At 38.0% G+C, this 25,274-nt stretch overlaps 1 protein-coding gene across 5 annotated transcripts in view; it reads right to left on the bottom strand.

Moving 5' to 3' along the window:
• Window positions 1-25,274, bottom strand: part of VMP1 (vacuole membrane protein 1) — a 127,882-nt gene that overhangs the window by 84,191 nt on the left and 18,417 nt on the right. For 2 of the 5 annotated variants that reach the window (XM_068976085.1, XM_068976084.1), the window contains exons 2-5: window positions 23,358-23,459; window positions 19,199-19,334; window positions 17,961-18,051; window positions 16,508-16,618 (exon numbers count right to left, since the gene is read on the bottom strand). In XM_068976085.1, coding sequence (XP_068832186.1) covers window positions 16,508-16,618; window positions 17,961-18,051; window positions 19,199-19,334; window positions 23,358-23,433 — 414 coding nt within the window. In that variant the 5' untranslated portion in view covers window positions 23,434-23,459. Of the gene's footprint in view, window positions 1-16,507; window positions 16,619-17,960; window positions 18,052-19,198; window positions 19,335-23,357; window positions 23,460-25,274 lie in introns of those variants that run through there. The other 3 variants (XM_068976087.1, XM_068976089.1, XM_068976086.1) reach the window with 3 other exon arrangements.

Genomic DNA, 25,274 nt, shown 5'->3' with positions numbered 1-25,274 from the left:
CTTTTAATCATTGCTTTTCTCATCGTAGTAAGAAAACAGTTTACCTAAGGTTATGGTGTACAACAAATAACTCTAGAAGGCTAGAGCATAAAATTGTTGATTCCAAATGGACACTGAGAAGTTTAACTAGTGTTTGTGGGTTTTTTTCCTATGAAAAAGAGTTTATAAATTAAGCCCCTCTTCTCTCCCTATAAAAGGTTCTACAGTGTGTAAAGAAACAGTAATTTGGCCATTAGCTATGTGGATTTTAGTTTTCTAAAAATCTGTTAGTAACTTAACTAAATGTACTCAGACTTCTATCTCACATTCTTCATTTGATGAAAAGCCCGATAATAATAATGGTAATAATACCTGTTCAACCTAAGTAAGAGAGTAATATAATGAGGTTATGTGTAAAAGTGTTATGATAAGTATAAAACAATCAAAATGAAAATGTGTAAACTCTATAGTTCAGACTCTAAGTTATAAGGACGTGTCTTCAAAGTCATTTTTATTATATTAAATCAATCATAGTAAAAATATGTTTCACTTTTCTTCTCTAAACCTAAACAATTTTGATCATAAAGTTGATCTAATATTCAGGAGGAATGGACCACGTATTTATAAAGAGAACTTTTAAAAAGGTTATAATTTGTCTAAAACAGATATCCAAAAGAACAGATTTCAGGTAAATTGAATCTTACTCGCTTTCATTTAAGCGCACATTAATAGATAGTGACTTCAGGGCAGGAAGTCAGTCAGTCTGTGCATATCCTTCTGGGTTTGGTGAAAACCCAGCCCTGTCCTGGAGATCCTGGTTTCTACTTTTGATGTGGTGATACTCTTAAGAGTTAATACATGAGTCATTCCTTGGGGAAAGACTCAGAGCTGATCATGCCCTCATCAAAAAAAGGGCAAACAGATCTTTTCTAAGAAGGGCCTGATGGTCTTCCCGCAAGAGCCCTGAGTCACTGCATACTTATAGCCAGAGTCATTATACCTATACAGAGCAATATTAGGTCACACTAGAACCTTCCTTTTGGCAATTTCTTCCCTTTTTTGTCTTACAGAGGGACAGACAGGTAAACTATGGAGCAATCATCAGAAATCAAGCAGGAAAAAATGTGAAGAGGTTGGCTAACAATTTTTAAAAGAACTGTTCCAGCTCATGGCATTAAATGATTCCTATAATAGTTCTCTTACTGAAACTGTTTCACTATTTCACTTCAACCCATATCCATGCAGTTTTTCAAATAACATTTTCTTTAGGCAATAAGTAGCCAAGAGTCAAAAAGCATACGAAAGGCTTTATATGTATACATATAAAAGAGTACTACAAAGCACTATATACAAACCATGAGGCACTTATTCACTAAAGAAAACAGGGCGCTACAGACAGAAGTTCTGCGAACATTTGATAGTAATCAAGACGTTGGACTTCTTAATACAATTTTTACCACATTTTAGCAGTGAAGCAACATTAAACTTTAAGGCAAAAGCAGACTTTTGCATTTTATACAGGGGCAAATATCTCACTACTTACTTTCCTTGTATTTACTATATAACAAACAGCCCCAATTTTTTTTTTATTAAAATGGTCTTTGTTTATGTTTTCAAGTAGAATTCTTTATTCATTTATATCTTATTACCATATCTGATAACCACATTCTAAACTTACAGTTTTATGGCCATGGTTTCTCATGGTACTTAAAACACTCTTGACATTCACTGATTTTTAGATGCAATGTATTTAAACTACCAATCTTTATCTATAAAATGATATTCTTAATCTAAAACAGTCATGTAACACAACTGACTCATAAATACCATTCAGATGATAATGCCCTGATGGTATATCTTTTTATAAAATCTCATCTACTTTACAATGTAACTAAATAGCTTCGAAACTTTTCTATGTTCCAATTGCCATCTAAATAAGGCAGTTCTAATGTGAAAATTCCTCCCGTTTTGATTCCCAAAGGTGAGGGAATTCAATGGTTAAAATAGATGCCAAAGAGAAAAGGCATTTTGTACAATACATTCAGCCTTCTATTTACAGCTCAATATTTGAGAGTCTTTAAAAACTTTAAAGTGATTGTGGATAGTTTTTGTTCTCAGAGTTCTTTGTCTAAGAGCTGGGCTTGTTTTGAAAGGAACATAGGGCTTGGTAAACCTTTCTCCAGGAAACTGCTCCACCTAGTGTCAAAACTGTCTGTGTACACATTATTTGTAAATTGTTGCTGAAGGACTCATTCTCTTTGTTATTGTTAAACAGAACAGACTTTATAATCATTAATAGCATACGCAGTTTGTTGCTGCTGTCTGTCGCTAACTCGTGTCCAGCGCTTTTGCGACTCCATGGACTGCAGCCTGCCAGACTCCTCCGTCCATGGCAGTTCCCAGGTAAGGATACTGAAGTAGGTTGCTGCTTCCTACTCCACGGAATCTTCCCAACCCAGGGATTGACCCTGGGTCTCCTATATTGGCAGGCGGATTCTTTACCAATGAGCCACCTGACAGTTGTTAAATCACCTTCTCTTACAACATTAGGAATAATAATGTACGTGCATATAAGGAGCATGTCTGAGATATATTTCTCATTATCAAGTTCCAATGTTCCTGCTTTTAACCTGGTTGTTTACAAAATTACGAATCATATATCCTAGTAATGGGAATAATTCTAATGTGGCTACTGACATTACCTTATCGCTTCTCCCAATTATTTGTAACAATCTAAATGTAATTCAAAAATTATTTATTTCTCAAATGACTGCAGTGTTGTAAAGGTTGTATTTTTACAACAGACTGGTTCTGCACACATCAATGGTTTCAAACATGAGATCAGGACTAAATTTTGTTGTCATCAGGCAGCTCAACCGGAAGAAATTCTTTTACTTTTCTCTTCATGAAAAGTTGCCTTTTTTTTTAACCCCTTGATGGTCTTCCAGACCACTCAAGCACTTGCACAACTATAATTCTCTCCCAAAACGTCATGTTAAGTCTACTCTTATGACCTGGAAGAGAGAAGAAATCCTTTTTTGGCAAATGGAGAAATCAAATGCATAACATGTCACGTAGAAATCCTTAGAGAGTAGTTAGTTCACTAAGGCTCCCGAGTTCAATATGCTTCTTCTGGTGTACTATCGTCATCCCATGAATTAGACCCAGGGTTAGCAAACTATAGCCTGCGGATTACCCAGTCTGCTATTTGTGTTTTTGAATAAAGATTGACTGGAAAACAGTCACATTCATTCCTATATACTGTTCCTGGGTGCTTTCTTGTTACCATGATAGATCAGAGGAATTACAAAAGGGATTGCATGGCCTGCAAAGCCTAAAATATTTACTATTTGGCCCCTTTACAGCAAAAGTGCAGCCCCTGGGCTGTCATCGTTCCCTGGGCCAAATCATTATTAAGGTAAAATTTCTGACATTCAAACACAGAGATACATCAAAGAAGTTAACAGCAGTCACCTTCTCTTTATTAAGCTATTTTTACTCTGGGCATTATTTCCACTAGTAAATAAGCACTCAAGTTCTGAATCACCTGAAAGGAAACCTGCTACATACATGCTAAGACTAAAATAAATTTGTTAGTGGATTTCTGGAAATTAGTATCTAAGAGAAGAGGGCTTAGAAGATGTGATCTTAGAAAAATCTACCCGCCACAGAAGCTCTTCTGACTTCTGATCTGCTTATAAAAGGGGATTCCCAGGTGGTGCTGGTTATAAAGAATCCACCTGCCTATGAAGCAGACGCAAGATGCAGGTTCAGTTCCTGGGTCAGGAAGATTCCCTGGAGCAGGAAATGGCAACCCACTCCAGTACTCTTGCCTGGGTAATGCCACAGACAAAGGAGCCTGTGAGCCCATGGGGTCGCAAAGAGTCAGGCATGACCGAGTGTCTGAGCTGTGCGCGTGTACACATGTGCACGCACACACACACATATTACTTATTAAAAATATGAGGAAAGTAAATGAATGAAATCAGTAAACTTGCGCTACTTGACAAGCAAAACCAGCTCACGAATTAGACATCAAGTTTATGAAATAGTCATCTACGAGAGGTGTACTTATGCAACATGACTATAAAATTCTAAAACAAAAGAGCAGATGAAAAAAGTGTGTAATGCAAGCATCTTAATGAATTATTTCAGGCACAGGTAGTGGGTTCAATCACTGGGTCAGGAAGATCCCCTGGAGAAGGAAATGGCAGCCTACTCAAGTATTCTTGCCTGGGAGATACCATGGACAGGGAGGCCTGGCAAGCTACAGTCCATGGGGTCGTAAAGAGCTGGACACGACTTAGTGACTGAGCATGAGCACCTACTTGTGTGTGTGTGTATATATGTCTATGTGTATATCTATGCATATATGTGTACATATATCCGCCCTTTTCTTAATCTTTATTCACGCCTGAATCTGTGCTTCAATGTAGAATCACTTTCCTTCCATTCATTCAAAGAACACTGTTACCGTTTCCTTTACAGCATGTTTGCTAGTGGCAAAGTGTTTGTTTTTCTGAAAACATCTTTATTTAATACTGTTCACAGGTCACTTTCGAGTGTCACCTGTTGGCAGTTATTCTCTTTAGCCATCTAAAGATAGCCCACTGTCAGCTGATTTTTTTCAACAAAAGCTATGACAAATCAGTCTTCCTGAAGTTCCTGTGAAGACAGTATGTTTTTTCCCTCCATCTCTCCTTTCTCGTTCTAGATACCTTTCTCTGGTCAATTAATCCTGTCTTAGCTGTGGTCTGTTGAAGTCCATTCACTGAGTTCTTAATTTCAGATACTATTCTTTTAATTCAAAATTTCCACTTGCTCTTCTTTAAAGTTTTCAACCTCTGGTAAAATATTCTAACTTGTTTTTTACTTCTTTGAAACACACTGATTTGGGATTAAGGTACACGCCTACTAACCTTATTAAATAGATACCCTGTGGATCTATTTCTATTATTTCTTGTTTTGACCAAATTATATTGTTTCCTCAGATATCTGATTACTTTGGATTGAGTGTCTGACTTATTTTTTTTTAATATCATGTGACACCTAGGATGACTTTATTTTCCTCCAGACTTAAAATTTACACCTGAGCTTCAGCCTCTGTATGGGCTGATTTGTAGGACACTCATCCTTACATTTAAATTGTGGCCTCTCAGGGCTCCAAAGTCAAGCCTGCAGGTTTATCAGGGCATATACCTGACCAGCTCCAAAGCATGCCTGAAAAGGAGTGTTTTAAAAATAAACCCAGAGTACGACTAATGATTATAAGAATAATAATGATGATGGTCACTTAACATTCACTGAGCACCTTATATATACTAGCCACTGAACTGAAAAGTATACGTGTCTTACTTACTCCTCCAAATAGCCTTATGAGATAGGTACTATTATTATCACTCCCATTTACAGTTGAATGAACTGAGGCTTAAAAAGTTAAGATACTTATGAAATATCACAGAATTAGTAATACTGGACCATGCATTGAAACCCAGCTCTGACTATGCCCTATTACTTACCTCCCATGATAGGAATACGTTAGTCATATAACAAAATCACCCTCCATGACTTACATATTTTTAAATAATAAATTAAAAGAATTAAGGCATTGTACCTGAAACTGGGCATGCCACAGGAGTATGTTCTGCCTATAAACATGTATGACAATGAAAAGAAAGTCTAACTAATAACTGGTTAACTAATTAATGAATGTATAAAATTAAGAAAACTTATTTTCATTCACATGCATTAACTGGTATTATGCAGCCATAAATAAAGAAAAAAACAGAACATGCCTCTAATCTATTTGAGGGTTTCATATTTACCCAGAATAGACCCTGCAAATACAGGATATTATATTGGTTGTATTAGCAATGCCACCTAGTGGCAAATTAACATAGCCATAGATAGAAAAAAAGTCCCAGAAGAGTGGTTCTTAACCTTGCATGGGTTACAGAGTCTGGAGACTCTAACACTATAGGTCCTTTCTCCCAGAAAGATGCACAGTTGTGAAGATATATAACAAGTACAGTGTTCAGGAAATTAAAAGACCTCCTGAAGCCCATCAGTTGACTGTTAGAATTAATGGAACGAACCAACACAACTAGTCGAGCTGTGCCATGCTAACTTGTTTCAGTTGTGTCCGACTCTTTGCAACCCTGTGGACCATAGCCCTCCAGGCTCCATGGTCCATAGTATTTTCCAGGCAAGATTACTGGAGTAGGTTTCCACGCCTTCCTCCAGGGGATCTTCCTGACCCAGGAATCAAACCCACGTCTCTTACGTCTCCTGCACAGGCAGGTGGATTCTTTAATGTGAGCGCCACCTGGGAAGCCCCTCAACTAACCTAGAGGTCCAAACAACTTCCCACGAGCCTTGAGAAGGAATCTACTCATTTTTCCATTCAATCTCTTCCTTTCTGTTTAGCAATCACTATTTCTGCATAAACAGTATCTAACTTTTCCTTTGTGGTTACACACCTGTTCTCGGCAAACCTCAAGATTTCTACTACTCCCAAATCAATTTACAAAATTGGACAGTAGACCAAACAAGTCATTTTTCCTGGTTGATTTTCATTAATTTTAACATTTAAATTTAATTAAGCAACTAGTCTTACTCCTAATGTTTAAAGAAATGATGAGAATTTCTAGAACATCTGAATTAAGTTATAACTTTCAATTGTAACTAAAAATTTTTAATGAAATTGCTGAATGACAAACTTAAAAATCCAACCATACGCCCCAACGGTAATCCAAGCCTATGCCCCAACCAGTAACACTGAAGAAGCTGAAGTTGAACGGTTCTATGAAGACCTACAAGAACTTTAAGAAATAATACCCAGAAAAGATGTCCTTTTCATTATAGAGAACTGGAATGGAAAAGTAGGAAGTCAAGAAACACCTGGAGTAACAGGCAAATTTGACCCTGGAGTACAAAATGAAGCAGGGCAAAGAATAGAGTTTGTCAAGAGAACGCACTGGTCATAGCAAACACCTTCTTCCAACACCACAAGAGAAGACGCTACACATGGACATCATCAGATGGTCAACACCGAAATCCGACTGATTATATTCTTTGCAGCCAAAGATGGAGAAGCTCTATACAGTCAGCAAAAACAAAACCAGGAGCTGACTGTGGCTCAGATCATGAACTCCTTATTGTCAAATTCAGACTTAAATTGATGAAAGTAGGGAAAACCACTAGACCATTCAGGTATGACCTAAATCAAATCCCTTATGATTATACAGTGGAAGTGAGAAATAGATTTAAGGGACTATATCTGATAGGCAGAGTGCCTGATGAACTATGGAATGAGGTTCATGACATTGGACAGGAGACAGGGATCAAGACCATCCCCATGGAAAAGAAATGCAAAACAGCAAAATGGCTGTCTGAGGAGGCCTTACAAATAGCTGTGAAAAGAGAAGTGAAAAGCAAAGGAGAAAAGGAAAGATATAAGCATCTGAATGCAGAATTCCAAAGAATAGCAAGGAGAGATAAGAAAGCCTTCCTCAGAGATCACTGCAAAGAAATAGGGGAAAACAACAGAATGGGAAAGATTAGAGATCTCTTCAAGAAAATTAGAGATACCAAGGGAACATTTCAGGCAAAGATGGGCTCGATAAAGGACAGAAATGGTATGGACCTAACAGAAGCAGAGGCTACTAAGAAGAGGTGGCAAGAATACACAGAAGAACTGTACAAAAAAGATCTTCACGACCCAGATAATCACGATGGTGTGATCACTCACCTAGAGCCAGACATCTTGGAATGTGAAGTCAATTGGGCCTTAGGAAGCATCACTACGAACAAAGCTAGTGGAGGTGATGGAATTCCAGTGGAGCTATTTCAAATCCACAAAGATGATGCTGTGAAAGTGCTGCACTCAATACGCCAGCAAATTTGGAAAACTCAGCAGTGGACACAGGACTGGAAAAGGTCAGTTTTCATTCCAATCCCAAAGAAAGGGAATGCCAAAGAATGCTCCAACTACCACACAATTGCACTCATCTCACACGCTAGTAAAATAATGCTCAAAATTCTCCAAGCCAGGCTTCAGCAATATGTGAACCGTGAACTTCCAGATGCTGAAGCTGGTTTTAGAAAAGGCAGAGGAACCAGAGATCAAATTGCCAACATCCGCTGGATCATGGAAAAAGCAAGAGAGTTCCAGAAAAACATCTATTTCTGCTTTATTGACTACACCAAAGCCTTTGACTGTGTGGATCACAACAAACCATGGAAAATTCTGAAAGAGATGGGAATACCAGACCACCTGACCTGCCTCTTGAGAAACCTATATGCAGGTCAGAAAGCAACAGTTAGAACTGGACATGGAACAACAGACTGGTTCCAAATATGAAAGGGAGTACGTCAAGGCTGTATATTGTCACCCTGCTTATTGATCTTCTATGCAGAGTACATCATGAGAAACTCTGGGCTGGAAGAAGCACAAGCTGGAACCAAGACTGACAGGAGAAACATCAATAACCTCAGAAATGCAGATGACACCACCTTCATGGCAGAAAGTGAAGAGGAACTAAAAAGCACCCTGATGAAAGTCAAAGAGGAGAGTGAAAAAGTTGGCTTAAAGCTCAACATTCAGAAAACTAAGATCATGGCATCTGGTCCCATCACTTCATGGGAAATAGATCGGGAAAGAGACGGGGAAACAGTGTCAGACTTCATTTTTGGGGGCTCCAAAATCACTGCAGATGGTGACTGCAGCCATGAAATTAAAAGACGCTTACTCCTTGGAAGGAAAGTTATGACCAACCTAGATAGCATATTCAAAAGCAGAGACATTACTTGGCTAACAAAGGTCCGTCTAGTCAAGGCTATGGTTTTTCCAGTGGTCATGTATGGATGTGAGAGTTGGACTGTTAAAAAAGCTGAGCACCGAAGAACTGATGCTTTTGAACTGTGGTGCTAGAGAAGACTCTTGAGAGTCCCTTGGACTGCAAGGAGATCCAACCAGTCCATTCTAAAGGAGATCAGTCCTGGGTGCTCTTTGGAAGGAATGATGCTAAAGTTGAAACTCCAATACTTTGGCCACCTCATGCGAAGAGTTGGCTCATTGGAAAAGACCCTGATGCTGGGAGAGATTGGGGAAAGGAGAAGGGGATGACAGAAGATGAGATGGCTGGATGGCATCACCGACTTGATGGACATGAGTTTGGGTAAACTCCAGAGTTCATGATGGACAGGGAGGCCTGGCGTGCTATGATTCATGGGGTCGCAAAGAGTAGGACACGACTGAGCCATTGAACTGAACTGAAACTTAAAAATTAAGAAAACTTTTCATTTCAAAGGCAGATATGTAGGTAAATAATATTTTAGGAAATAGAGTAACATTTTTAGATCACCATTTAGTTAGACAGTGAGTTATAATTAACTAAATGATTACTTCCAAAAGAGGTAACTTCCATACTGGGAAGAACCTAATTGAGAAATTTTGTCTATGCAGGAAAAATTTTCCTATTTCACTTTAAAATCATAATTTCCATTAAAGAGAACCATGATCAAGAATGACTAAATTTTTTCTCTTTGTTAAAGTCAGTTTCTTTTTCATTTATTTTACTATAAATTATCTTTAAGTTTTTCATGTAGACCCTTCTTAAAATCTCTATTGAATTTGTTACCATATTGCTTCTGTTTTATGTTTACCTTTTTGGCTAAGAAGCATGTGGGATCTTAGGTCCCTAACCAGGGACTGAACCCCTACCCCCTGCACTGGGAGGACAGAGCCTTAACCACTAGACCACCAGGGAAGTCCCTTGCTGTAAACTGTTGTCAAAAGAAGGGTCATATTTCTGACCAAACTTCTCTCCTAATATAGTCAATTGTTTTCTTGACTTAAGAGTTATATGGGTACATGGAAAGGTTGCCTATTTCATCAGAATAAAAATGTATGGCATAAGAACATTAACATCACATCTCCTTAAGTGAGGACTATGTGAAGGCTCATAAATGAAAGATGTAATTAGGACTTTCCAGATATAATCACATTTCACATATATAATACAAAAGGAATGATGATCTATAAAGAAAAAACTATGTCAACCATTACCACCAAGAAAATGTTAAAAATCTAACCATAGATTTTGAATAGCTTTTTAAATAATAAGAGATCGAATTCTTAAACTTTTATTTGATGCTGCTTTGCCTCTAGTTTCCTGGCTATTTTTCTCCATAACTGCCAAAGTTCACAAATGCATAGTCTATACTTACTGATGACATTTTTTTTTACTACACATTTGCTACACTATTGTTTATTGACTAGCTTGGCTCTTGGAAGGACTACAGGAAATAATTCAGGTAAAGAGCTGAGCACAGAGTCTAGCATGTGGTAATTAACATTCAATAAATGTTAGTTTATTGGTCAGGATAGGTTAAAATAACAAATAGCCCCCAAACTCAGTAGCTTAAGACAACTAAGTTTCTATCTCCCTTACTCTACATATCCATCAGAGGCTAGCAAGGTGAATCTGCTCACTGTAGTCAGAGACTCGGGCTCCAGGTGAAACACAGCATGACAAGCCTTGAAGCTTCCATCAGGAAGCAAGATCTATCAGTTATGCTCACATTTCTTTGATGAAAGCAAATCACCTGGCTGGAGTTCAACAGGATGCGGATGAAACATCTCTCAAAAATAAATACCAAATATGGATAAAAAACCAACAGAATTGACTTCAGTTAGTATTACTCTGATGACAATAATGACAATGTTTGCCATTTTTTGTAGTAGTAGTAGAAACAGCTGTAGTTAATTTCTTAGAATCTGACTTTCATCCCATCAGGTAATTAAAAATAAACAAAAACCAGTGACATCTTTTATCTTCCTTTTGCTTGACTTCTCGGAAAATTATTTTTTCCCAATATTTGTTTTTCTTCATTTTCCCTATTATACCTAAGGAATTCTGGAAGGAATTCTGTGTTTAAGAACTAACAAATTTAAGAACTAAAGATAATCTCATCAAATGGAAATGGGATATTCTGGGTATCTTTTTATTTTTAACATTCATATATTGCTCTTCAAGACTTCTCATTCTGAATTTGTTTGCTATACTGACCTTTCATCCATTTTTGATCACTACTATCTAAAAAAGTGTTCTCCTGACCAAATCCTCACTGATTCATGATAAAAAAAAAAAAAAAAACTCTCAAATACACACACAACTCACAACAAACTAGGAACAGAAGTAAGTTTCATCTACTTGATAAAGAACACCTACAAAAACCTGTAGCTAACATGTAGCTTCATGGTGAGAAACTACAGGCTTCCTCCCTAAGGTTGGGAACAAGGTGATTTCCCTGTCACCACTCCAATTCAACATCAGACGGAGCTAACGCAATAAAAGACAAGGGGTAAAAACGAAAGGGTACACAGATTGAGAAGGAAAAAACAAAACTATTTGCAGATGACATGATTATCTTATATAGAAAATCCTAAAGAATCAACAACAAAGTCCTGAAACTACTTAGGTTGCAGGATACAAGGTTAATATACAAAAGTTGATTACTTTCCTATGTATCACCAATTAATATACATAATCTACAGATCCTGTTCCTAGGTATTTACCCAAATGAGCCAAATTCTTATATATATATCCAAAACCCTGCACATGAATATTTATAGCAGCTTTATTCATAATTGCTATAACCTGGAAATAACCATGATGATCTTCAATACATGAATGGATAAACAAACTGTGGTACATCCAGGAAATGGGATATTATTTGGGAATAAAAAAAATGAGATATTGGCACTTCCCGGCGACCCAGGGGACTTTGTGCTTCCAATGCAGTGGGTGTGGGTTTGATCCTTGGTTGAGGAATTAAGATCCCACATGAGGTGGGGCATGGCCCCCCAAAAATAAAGAACTGAGGTATCAAGCCATGAAGACAATGGAGGAACTTTACATAGATATTGCTAAGTGAAAGAAGTCAAGCAGGAAAAAACTCATACTATATAATCCCAACTATATGAACAAAATCAAAACTTACAGAGAGAGTAAAAGATTAGTGTTTTCTTAGGGTCTGTGAGTAGGGAGAATGAGAAGGGTAAGAATAAACAGGTATAGCACAGGGTATTTTTAGGAGAGTGAAACTATTCTGTGATCCTGTAATGAAGAATGTATAACATTAAACTCTTGCCAAAACCTATAAAACTATATAAAACACAGAGTGAATTCTAATATAAACAATTGGCTTTAGTTAGTAATGGCGACCCACTCCAGTACTCTCACCTGGAGAATCCCATGGACGGGGGAGCCTGGGAGGCTGCAGTCCATGGGGTCTCGAAGAGTCGGACACGACTGAGCGAGTTCATGTTCACTTTTCACTTTCCTGCATTGGAGAAGGAAATGGAGACCCACTCTAGTGTTCTTTCCTGGAGAATCCCGGGGACAGCGGAGCCTGGTGGGCTGCTGTCTATGGGGTCGCACAGAGTCGGACATGACTGAAGCGACTTAGCAGCAGCAGCAGCAGATCAATATTGGTTCCTCAACTGTACAAAAACAATCTTAATGATCAAGATTAACCATGATGGTGTAGTCACTCCAGATATCCTGGAGTGTAAAGTGAAGTGGACCTTAGGAAGCTTTACTATCAACAAAGCTAGTGGAAATGATGGAATTCCAGCTGAGCAATTCAAAATCCTAAAAGATAATGTTGTTGAAGTGTTGCACTCAATATGCCAGCAAATTTGGAAAACTCAACAGTGGCCACAGGACTGGAAAAGGTCAGTTTTCATTCCAATCCCAAAGAAAGGCAATGCCAAAGAATGTTCAAACTGCCACATAACTGCTCATTTCACATGCTAGCAAGGTAATGCTCAAAATTTTTCAAGCTAGGCTTCAACAGTACATGAACCAAGAAACGTATAAGCTGGATTTAGGAAAGTCAGAGAGGCCAGAGATCCAATTGCCAACATCTGTTGGATCATAGAAAAAAGCAAGGGAATTCCAGAAAAACATCTACTTCTGCTTCACTGACTAAGCTAAAACCTTTGACTGTGTGGATCAGAGCCAAAGCCTTAACTGTGTGAATCACAACAAACTGTGGAAAATTCTTAGAGATGGGAATATCAGCCCACCTTACCTGCCTCTTGAGAAACCTGTATGCAGGTCAAGAAGTAACAGAACTGTACACGGAACAATGGACTGGTTCAAAACTGGGACAAGGCTGTATATTGTCACCCTGCTTATTTAACTTATATGCAGAGTACATCATGAGAAATTCCAGGCTGGATGAAGCACAAGCTGGAATTAAGATTTCTGGGAGAAATATCAACAACCTCACATATGCAGACGACCCCACCCTAAGAGCAGAAAGCAAAGAGGAACTTAAGAGCCCTTGGTGAAAGTGAAAGAGGAGAGTGAAAACTCTGGCTTAAAACTCAGCATTCAAAAAATGAAGATCATGGCATCCAGTCTCATCACTTCATGGCAAACAGATGGGGAAACAATGGAAACAGTGACAGACTTTCTTTACTTGGGCTCCAAAATCATTGTGGACAGTGACTGCAGCCATGAAATTAAAAGACGCTTACCCCTTGGAAGGAAAGCTATGACAAACCTAGACAGCATATTAAAAAGCAGAGACATCACTTTGCCAACAAAGCTCCGTATAGTCAAAGCTATGGTTTTTCCAGTGGTCGTGTATGGATGTGAGTTGGACCATAAAAAATGTTGAGCACGGAAGAATTGATGCTTTTGGATTGTGGTGCTGGAGAAGACTCTTGAGAGTCCCTTGGACTGCGAGGAGATCCAACCAGTCCATCCTAAGGGAAATAAACCCTGATTATTCACTGGCACAACTAATACTAAAGCTGAAGTTTCAACACTTCAGCCACGTGATGTGAAGAGCTTTCTCATGGGAAAAGACCCTGATACTGTGAAAGACTGAGGGTAGGGGGAGAAGGGGGCGACAGAGGATGGAGATAGTTGGATGGCATCACTAACTTAATGGACATGAGTCTGAGCAAACTCCAGGAGACAATGAACAAAGGGAAACCTGGTGTGCTGCCATTCATGGAATCACAAAGAGTCAGACATGACTGAGTGACTGAACAACAAAAGTACAGATCTGGTTATTTTGCTTTTAGGGCACTTAAAAATAACTCTAAATGCTACTGACAAACAACAAACAAAAACCAAATTAATCTAATGCTGAAAAACGTGGTCTGATCCATCTGGATGACAGTTTATTACCAGCAATGATAATACCACAATGTTTTTATATGGTTTTTATGTATAACGCAACACAGTTTCAGATGTTCCTTGATTTTATCTCCACATTTGCTTAACTAGTAATAATATACATGGCACTGAGAGTAATGACAGAGTGATCAGTTCAGTTCAGTTCAGTCGCTCAGTCATGTCTGACTCTTTGTGATCCCATGAATCACAGGACGCCAGGCTTCCCTGTCCATCACCATCTCCCGGAGTTCACTCAAACTCATGTCCATCGAGTCAGTGATGCCATCCAGCCATCTCATCCTCTGTCGTCCCCTTTACCTCCTGCCCCCAATCCCTCCCAGCATCAGAGTCTTTTCCAATGAGTCAACTCTTCACATGAGGTGGCCAAAGTACTGGAATTTTAGCTTTAGCATCATTCCTTCCAAGGAACACCCAGGGCTGATCTCCTTTAGAATGGACTAGCTGGATCTCCTTGTAGTCCAAGGGACTCCCAAGAGTCTTCTCCAACACCACAGTTCAGAAGCATCAATTCTTCGGCGCTCAGCTTTTTTCACAGTCCAACTCTTGCATCCATACATGACCACTGGAAAAACCACAGCCTTGACTAAGAGTGATACTTTCCTTCAAATAGTTTTTGAAGAATTCCTTCTAAACTTGTGAAAAATCTAACTACATTCCCTTAACCTTGCACTCTGATTGAGGGCAGAAATAACTACTTAGTTTACGGAAACAAAGGTTGACTTTTCAGTGAAATACACTTTGTAATAAATGCTTATTTGTATGTTTTAAATCCTTTACTGGTTACATGGATCAATGGAACTAAAATAAGAATGTTTTCACAGCAAGACAGTTTATAAATGCCATTTTATAAAAGTTTCTCAAGGATATGAAAAGAAACAGAAAACGTGAAACTTCTAAGTTTCAAATTTTTCTTATTCTTATTATGGGATTTATAGGGTTCATTAGAATCCCTTTAAAGATTCAGTACAATCTGCTAGCTAGGTAGCTTTTTAAATACTTCCAAATTAATCAAATGCAACTAATGAGTTCCTTACTCTGGTCTTCCCAAGGAATCTAAGAGGACAGGTCTAGTAAAGAATAGAAAGGTAACTGGCATTTTCTTTTTTCCTACTCTGTCGCAACCTCTAGTATAGCATTATATTTCTAGAATAATTAAAGAAACTCTGATATGATCACTTATCCAGGATTTATGTTTCTATCTGGGTTAAAATCAACAAGCAGTCATGAACAGAATTCTAAAACTCCATGTTTTAAAATTCCCATAAACTCACAGAACTTATGTATTATAGATTAATCCTTATTCTTCAGATCATTAGTTAAGCAGCCTTCTGAATACTCATTTCCTAATATTTCTCACACCTGCTTCAGAAATGCATTCACTGAAGCATAGAGATTGTTTGCACTGCTGAACTCCATTCAGCAATCAGTACTGCTATGACAACTTCTCACCTATTTTCTCCACCAAGAGCAAGCTGTTTTCAAATATGAAATTGTTTTCAATATATTATTCAGAGACAGGAAGAGAGTGAAACAAGAGAGACATCCAGGGTACAAATTAAATGAGGCCTTCACTCATGAGCCCCACATTTCTATGACCCTAAAAGTATATAAATTCTGTGCCCTCGATGTCACGCTTGTCACTCCCTAGTCCTAGCTCTGCCATTATTTCATTATATTTGCCAGTGTCCAAAGCAAATACCTCTCTTTCATTTCTCTAATTTCAACTAAGTAAAAAAAATATATATTTTTTTTAGGAAGGGTACATTTTATATCTTGATTTAAAAGAGTTTAAGATAGCATCAGTTCTACACACATCACACTTTATGAGCCGTGTTCAGTAAGAACACCAGAGTAACCACCCCGTTGTGCACACGGTTACCTGAGGGTGTGAGGGAAGACACCATTTCTCATTGGCTATTAACAGAGAAAGTTACTGTCCAAGTCAATTCCAACCCGTACATGGAATTTCGTACAACTAAATAACTTCAACTATTACAATGTAACTGCATAAGCAAGAGAACCACTATTCCGAAATCTCAACAGAAAAAACGTTTCCTGGCTGAATTAATATAAGTAAACAATCTCATTTGCCTAAGGCTTTTCCCCTCCCTTCTCTTTTTAAATTCTCAACTCGAAAGAAAACCAAAACAGAGTTCTGAATCAAATCTAAAGCACTGATTGGAGGATTAGAATACATATAAAACACAAAGATAGTCAAATAAAACCTTAGAATTTTAACTTCTGAAGTATAAGGACAAATTAAAACATAATCTCTTTCAACCTCGATTATTAAAAGTTAATCTTACCAGATAAAGCAGAAAGGTGTGCAGCCCTGTTCCAAGCCCAACAGAAGACAAAATTCCTAAGCCTATCCAGTAGGCATACAAAAGAAACTGTTTCTCTATCCGTTGCACATACTGAAAAACAAAAGAGATAAGGTGATAAAAAACAAAGTCAGAATTCTTAAGCAGAAATGTATTTATCAACTACAATTAAAAAAAAACAAACCACTAACTTTCCAATAGGAAGAAAGTATTAAGATTCAAGGCTCCTTAAAGAGACCTAATTCCTCTAACATGTGATAGCAGAGATGACCAAAAAAAAAAAAAAAAAAACCCATGTGACTACAATAAAGCTCATTTCTAACATTTTAAAAGTCCTACTATTACAATGACATTTGTAGGAAATATGCAAATTACTGATAACTATGAGAATAAAAATTTTAAAGACCCTTAAAAGTTTCACAAATTTTGTTTAAAAAAGCATGATAATATACAGTGGTAAGAGATGGGTGGTTATTTATATAATATTTGGAACCAGAACATATTCTTGTTGATCCTAGTAAAAAATGTACATAAAATTATTTTTATATATTTAAGACCATGATGCTTTACAAGCAAAAGCAAACTGCAGCCCACTGGGATACGGACTTGGAAGATTTCCAGAGTTTAGATGCTCATACTGGACAGTAAATCTGGTTCCCTGGAAACTCTTAATAGCACACACAGATTTCTTTAAAATATATTTAAAACTTGCATTTATATGTATAAAGACTTCTCTGATTAGAAGTAAACTGCTTCACCCCCCTCCTTTTAATGCCATTTATTGTTTCCTACTTTTATAAGCAACATATGTTTATTACAGACAAGTAAAAATACATAAAGTAAAAAAACAACTATCGTCCATAATCTCCACCCTACCAAAGATAATCACCACTGGCATTTTGATGAATAAAGAGGTAAACTGCTCTAACATGTGAAATGGTATCATTTTAGAACTATTTCCTATCAGAATACATGAACATTTTGCTATTTTAACAAAAGTTATTAACAAAATGTCCTATTTTCCCTTCATTTATGCTGTATTTATAGACAACAGGCAAGCAAACTTCCCCCCACTTTATACATATAAAACCGAACTTTCAATCTAGGATGAGTATATGAGCTTTGATAGGTCACAGTATAGATAACATGAAGACTTTGGTAGTTATTAAAGAATTCATGCTGCTTTGACTAAACATTGCCTGGAAAGTTACATTTAAATCCTTAAAGGTAAAAACGAATGATATATACCAAATATAAATACCGAGCAGCCATGACTTACCACAAGAATATTTTTAACATTTGACCTTAAAAATAAGACATTAAGATACCACTTATGAGATAAATTAAAAAAAAAAAACCAACAAAACCCAAAACAGTTCCATTCTGAAACTGCCTGGGATTCGGGAAGGAACCAGAACTGCGTTGAACCTCGTACCTGTTGATGTGCTCCTTCAATATAATACGTAGCTGTAAGCACAGCAAGCAGCAGTAAAAAAGACACCACAATGCTTTGACGATGCCATAATCTTAAAAACAAAACAGAAAAAATGAGATACATCACAGTCTCATTTTTAGGATTCATCACTCTCAAGACATTTCTCACTTAAACAATGAAGTTTTTTTAGCTCAGGTTTAGAAGTGGTTCTTGGTGGACTGAGCTCTTCTGCTCTTAAAGACTATGGTCTCTTGATGTACAGAAGAGAATAAACAAGATACATGGGTACAGAATCTAATTTCTTCCTAGAAACCCCACTGCGGCCCTCCCCAAACCCCCAAATTGCTTGTATATACTCCAGCCTCTAACTGGGACAGGACGAAGAGGATATATGTATACTTCTGGCTGATTCATGCTGCTGTATGGCAGAAACCAACACAATACTGTAAAGCTATTATCCTCCAACCAGAAATGAATTTGAAAAAGCATTTACTGGATAGGGCATTAGCCTTTAGTCAGAGGACTTGGATCAGAATCTCTGAAGTACTGCACTTAGAGTAAGACACTCAACCAATCTGATTCTGTTCCTTGTTTTTAAAATCATAATGATCATATACTTATTTTACCTTCTTCGCAGAATTGCTAGAAGAATCAAATGAACTAACAAGTGTTACAAAATACTTTATAAACCGGAAGTACAATAAAAATGTAAGGTATTATTACAGATATCTTGGAAAGGTAAACCAGAAAATGATTAAGGCAATTAAAAGTTCAACTCGCTCTTTATGCTATCAGAAACAGGGCTTACAAGTACTAAATTCAAACAGAGAACACAATTTCCATGGCAGAGTCCTTTTCATTGGCTCAAATTATCAGTAGTGCCATGTATCCTGAACCTTGACCTGCTAAAGAATCAGTGTATCTAACATACACAGGCCTGATTTCTCCTGAAGGTAAAGCCAGAAGAAAAAACTTTTTGTTCTTAGGGTTCTCCTCTGCATAAAGGATTCAATAGGAAACAATCATCAACTGTAATAATCCAGTGAACAAATAGCAGTAAGTTTCCCTAATCTATTTTTCTTCAAACTACCTATAAAAAGGAAAATAAATGTGTTCCTGTAACATTCGAAATTTAATTAATCCATTTTGATAGACCAGGTAGCAGGAATAGGAGCTTGCTGAAGACTTCTAGAATTAGTAAAAACAGTTTATATAAAAGTTAATGGAAGACTCTTTACTTTGAGGTCCATTCCTTCAAGATTACTAGGGTTTCCAGAGAAAAATACTGCAAGGTAATGAGTGGCTGTCTCCACAGGACAATATTCTGTCTTTCTTCTCGATCCCTCCTCTTCTTTTCATTCACTGAAGAGGGGTCTGAAAAAATGAGTGCAGAAGTTAAAACAGGATGCTACTTTTCCCAGTCACTCTCGAAACTCACCTATCTTCCCATCCCGCGTTTGAAGGACTGCAGAGAAACCTCAAAAGCAAACAACCCGATTCACACTGTGCCAAGTCTAGGCTATGTCCTGCTGTTCTACTCTTACCATTATTTTTGGAATTATATTAGAGTCAGGACACAAGTTTCTCTTATACATTACTGAAAGTGAAAGTGAAGTCGCTCAGTCGTGTCCAACTCTTTGCAACCCTATGTACTGTAGCCTACCAGGCTCCTCCATCCATAGAATTTTCTAGGCAAGAGTACTGGAGTGGGTTGCCATTTCCTTCTCCAGGGGATTTTCCTGACCCAGGGATTGAACCCGGGTCTCCGGCATTGCAGGTAGACACTTTACCATCTGAGCCACCTCGGAAGCCCACACATTACTGGAATACTAAATTAGTCCACTTTCTGTGAAGGGTAATTTAGCATCATATCATAGAACAAAGTGATTGAGAGCTCAAAATGTGAAGGCCAACTAGTAGTAGTAGTGTGAGTCACTTTATCATATCCGACTCTCTACGATCCCATGGACTATAGCCTGCTAAGCTCTTATGTCCATGGAATGCTCTGGGCAAGAATACTGGAGTGGGTTGCCATTGCCTTCTCGAGGGGATCTTCCCAACTCAGGGACTAAACCCAGGTCTCCTGTATTGCAGGCAGATTCTTTACCATTTGAGCTATCAGGGAAGACCAGCAGGTTCTGCTCTAAAACAACCTTGTGAAGGGATATCAAACCTTGGCTCTGCCACCTACTGGTCAAAGCCAGTTAACCTTTTGCTGTGCCTCAATTTTCTCTTCACTAAAATAAAAACAGTACTTACTTTTTAGGGTCTTGTTAAAGATTAAATGAGTTAATTCATGTTATATATGTACAATTAAGGTTACTTATTATTGTAAATCTCTTGGCATCATCTCTTGAAATTATAAATGCATATACTTCCAGTTGAGCTATTTCAAATCCTAAAACATGATACTGTGAAAGTGCTGCACTCAATATGCCAGCAAATTTGGAAAACGCAGCAGTGGCCACAGGACTGGAAAAGGTCCGTTTTCACTCCAATCCCTAAGAAAGGCAATGCCAAAGAATGCGCAAACTACCACACAATTGCACTCATCTCACACGCTAGTAAAGTAATGCTCAAAATTCTCCAAGCCAGGCTTCAACAATACATGAATCGTAAACTTCCAGATGTTCAAGCTGGTTTTAGAAAACACAGAGGAACCAGAGATCAAATTGCCAACATCCGCTGGATCACGGAAAAAGCAAGAGAGTTCCAGAAAAACATTTATTTCTGCTTTATTGACTATGCCAAAGCCTTTGACTAAGTGGATCACAACAAACCGTGTAAAATTCTGAAAGAGATGGGAATACCTGACCACTTGACCTGCCTCTTGAGAAACCTGTATGCAGGTCAGGAAACAACAGTTAGAACTGGACATGGAACAACAGACTGGTTGCAAATAGGAAAAGGAGTCCGTCAAGGCTGTATATTGTCACCCTGCTTATTTAACTTATATGCAGAGCACATCATGTGAAATGCCGAGCTGGATGAAGCACAAGCTGGAATCAAGATTGCTGGGAGAAATATCAATAACCTTAGATATGCAGATGACATCACCCTTATGGCAGAAAGTGAAGAAGATCTAAAGAGGCTCTTGATGAAAGTGAAAGAGGAGAGTAAAAAAGTTGGCTTAAAGCTCAACATTCAGAAAACTAAGATCATGGCATCTGGTCCCATCACTTCATGGCAAATAGATGGGGAAACAGTAGAAACAGTGGCAGACTTTATTTTGGGGGGCTCCAAAATCACTGCAGATGGTGATTGCAGCCATGAAATTAAAAGACGCTTACTCCTTAGAAGGAAAGTTATGACCAACCTAGACAGCATATCAAAAAGCAAAGTTATGACCAACTTTGACATTGCTTTGCCAACAAAGGTCCGTCAAGTCAAGGCTATGATTTTTCTAGAAGTCATGTTTAGATGTGAGAGTTGGACTATAAAGAAAACTGAGCACTGAAGAATTGATGCTTTTGAACTGTGGTGCTGGAGAAAACTCTTGAGAATCCCTTGGACTCCAAGGAGATCCAACCAGTCCTTCCGAAAGGAGACCAGTCCTGAGCCTTCACTGGAAGGACTGATGTTGAAGGTGAAACTCCAATACTCCGGCCACCTGATGCAAAGAGCTGACTCACTGGAAAAGGCCCTGATCCTGGGAAAGATTGAAGGTGGGAGGAGAAGGGGATGACAGAGGATGAGATGGTTGGATGGCATCACTGACTCAATGGAGATGAGTTTGGGTAAACTCCAGGAGTTAGTGATGGACAGGGAGGCCTGGCGTGCTGCAGTCCACAGGGTCGCAAGGAGTTGGACTCGACTAAGCGACTGAACTGAACTGAACTGTCACTCAATAATTCTACTTAGGAGAATGATTAGGTGTGAGGAGAAATGACTTTTGTACAAGTTTATTCAGTGTAGTGTTATTTGCTTTAATAAGACAGAGGAGTGACTAAAATATGTTATACCTGAACAACAGAACACTAAGCAGCCATAGTAAAGAATAAGTTCTTGGGACTTCCCTGGTGGTTCAGTGGATAAGAATCCACCTGCCAAAGCAGAGGACTCTGATTCAAGCCGTGGTCTGGGAAGATCCCACATGCTGTGGAGCAATGAAGCACGTGGGCCACAGCTACTGAGCCTGTGCTTTAGAGCTTGTGCCCCACAACAAGGGGAAGCACAGCAATAAGGAGCCTGTGCATTGCCATGAAGAGGAAGCCTGCACGCAGCAACGAAGTCCTAGTGCAGCCCAAAATAAACAAGTAAGAAAGAATAAGCTCTTCATGTACAATCTCTAGAAAATAGTAAGTTAAAAATCTCAAACAAATGCACACCATGGTACAGGACAGTAAGTGTGCCATTCTCACATTAATTTTAAATTCCAACGGTGTAAGCAATAGTAGAAGAATATACAAATGCACGTGCTTGCTGAAAGGAAAGAAAAAATGACATGTGAAAGCTCCGAATGGGACGAGACTCTGATACATACAATGCCTATCTCTGAATCCTGAGACTCATGGTGAAACGATACAAAATTTATTGACAACCAAAGTAACCCAAAAGTCAGTTAAGTGCTGCAAACACGTTCTACAAAGCAATGTAGTGATCAAAATGAACAGATTGGAACTGCTACTTCAAAAAGCTTGCAGTCCTTCCAGTAGAAGATTTCTATAATTATAACCCTGCTGAAGTACTGATATTATCTGCAATGTGTTTGAGATGTCAAATGATCCAGTTAAATAGAAAATCATTACAGTTAACAGAAAAGGAAAACCTTTCACTTTCTTTTAAACACATAAAGGAAAGTTCTTACTTAAATCGTCTATATAAAAGATAACCGTAATTTTTAGGGTAAATGTATAAATAAGAGTCAAATATACTGAAATTTACCACAAATTCCTAATTCAATTAAAATACAAATTTATTTGTCTCAAACTAAAATTTAAAAAGAAATCCACAATAATCACATTCTGACTTTTTGGATAATTATAAAAATTATAATTAGCATAATAAATAAATTTATAATCTATTTCTAAGGTTACAAAATAGCAGGATACAACTGAATGGCAAACAGAGTCAAATAAATATTTATCATACCATAAGATTAAAAAGCAAAAATTTTGTATCTAGAATACAGCTGATGTGACTATGGCCAAACTGCTTCTGCTATCACTGTGAAAAATCACCTTACAGACCCTTATACATCCGCAATTTAATTTACTATGAAGATGAAACAAAAGATAATCTTTTATAAGATTTATAAGAATTTTATGTATTTTATATTACTATATATTATTTTATTAACAAAAGATAATACATATTAGATATATTTGAATTTTATTCCAATGAAAAGGATATCATTTAAACCCACAGATCTTATCCCTCCAAACCACCATCCTTTACCTGTGAAGTTTCCATTATATTGTTCCTTGTTCATTGCTACACGTCTCTGGTCACAATTTTTTCCATTCTCTGCCATTTCATAGATCAATAACTCTTGAGGAGCTAATAAAACAAAATAAAATCCAGTGCTATGTTACATATTCCTGCCTTGTATCTGTGGATTAATGAAACTGAATACAGGAAGCACAGGATAGGAATCCCCACCTGCTATCTCAACGTGTTGACACCTTAATTGTCTCTTTTATAATCAAGATTTAATAATCTGCATAAAAGTCTAGTAGAAGTATTAAATATATAAAAGCCATGTTGTGGCAATCCTTTTCCAAACAGCTATCCCAGTGCTTTTCCAGATTAAAATTTGGGGACATTTTGTCCACAGAAGGTTATAAAATACTAGTACTTTCAAACAGATAACTTAAATCGTCTAAAGTCTTTCTAATTCATTAATACCATACACACTATCTACTCAAATTTTACCAATCGTTCAGTCCTTTGGCATTATTTTTTTAAAAAAAGATTACATTATCAAACATGTTAAAAATGTTGACAACAGATCCAAGATTAATTATATTTAGCAAGCAATTCTACTGAAAGAAAAAAATGTACAGGCATAGAAGGTGAAAATTTTAAATGTTTAAGATGAATTAAATGTACTCTTTAAGGACTTGCCTGGTGGTGCAGTGGTTAAGAGCCCACCTTCCCACACAGGGGACACGGTTCCAGCCCTTGGTCAGGGACTAAGGCCCCACACGCCCTGCCTAACTACTGAGCCTGTGTGCCTCAGCTGAGACCTGAGGCAGCCAAGAATGAGTGAGTATCTAAATGGACTCGTCATATTACACTTTATGTTACAAGTACAGATGTAAATCTTTTACTTAAAATCTCTAAATTACAACATATAAACTGTGCTGATGTAATTATTCTACACAAAAACATCAGATTACCTGTGCCTGAATCACTCTTTCAGGTGCTAGTAAAGCAAATCTCGCTACTCAAGGTGTGTATCACTTCAAAGTCCCAGTGCCGAGTCCTCTGCACCGGCCGTGAGTCCTGCTAGATTTAGATTCAGCATGCCCCACGCCCAAGGCCAAAGAAACCCAAGTAAGAGGGTAGGTGTTGCAAGAGGGCATCAGAGGGCAGACACACTGAAACCATATTCACAAAAAACTAGTCAATCTAATCACACTAGGACCACAGCCTTGTCTAACTCAAAGAAACTAAGCCACGCCCTCAGGGCAACCCAAGACGGGCGGGTCATGGTGGAGAGGTCTGACAGAATGTGGTCCACTGGAGAAGGGAATGGCAAGCCACTTCAGTATTCTTGCCTTGAGAACCCCATGAACAGTACGAAAAGGCAAAATGATAGGATACTGATAGAGGAACTCCCCAGGTCAGTAGGTGCCCAACATGCTACTGGAGATCAGTGGAGAAATAACTCCAGAAAGAAAGAAGGGATGGAGCCAAAGCAGAAACAATACCCAGCTGTGGATGTGACTGGTGATAGAAGCAAGGTCCAATGCTGTAAAGAGCAATATTGCATAGGAACCTGGAATGTCAGGTCCATGAATCAAGGCACATTGGAAGTGGTCAAACAAGAGATGGCAAGAAGGAACGTCGACATTCTAGGAATCAGCAAATTAAAATGGACTGGAATGGGTGAATTTAACTCAGATGACCATTATATCTACTACTGTGGGAAGGAATCCCTCAGAAGAAATGGAGTAGCCATCATGGTCAACAAAAGAGTCCAAAATGCAGTACTTGGATGCAATCTCAAAAATAACAGAATGATCTCTGTTCGTCTCCAAGGCAAACCATTCAATATCATGGTAATCCAAGTCTATGCCCCAACCAGTAACACTGAAGAAGCTGAAATTGAACGGTTCTATGAAGACCTACAAGACCTTTTAGAACTAA

The sequence above is a fragment of the Capricornis sumatraensis genome, chromosome 8, assembly GCF_032405125.1.
Source record: "Capricornis sumatraensis isolate serow.1 chromosome 8, serow.2, whole genome shotgun sequence".
In the NCBI taxonomy this organism is placed as follows: domain Eukaryota; kingdom Metazoa; phylum Chordata; class Mammalia; order Artiodactyla; family Bovidae; genus Capricornis; species Capricornis sumatraensis.
Note: the sequence above shows the minus strand (reverse complement) of the source record. Positions and strands in the feature narration are given on the sequence as shown.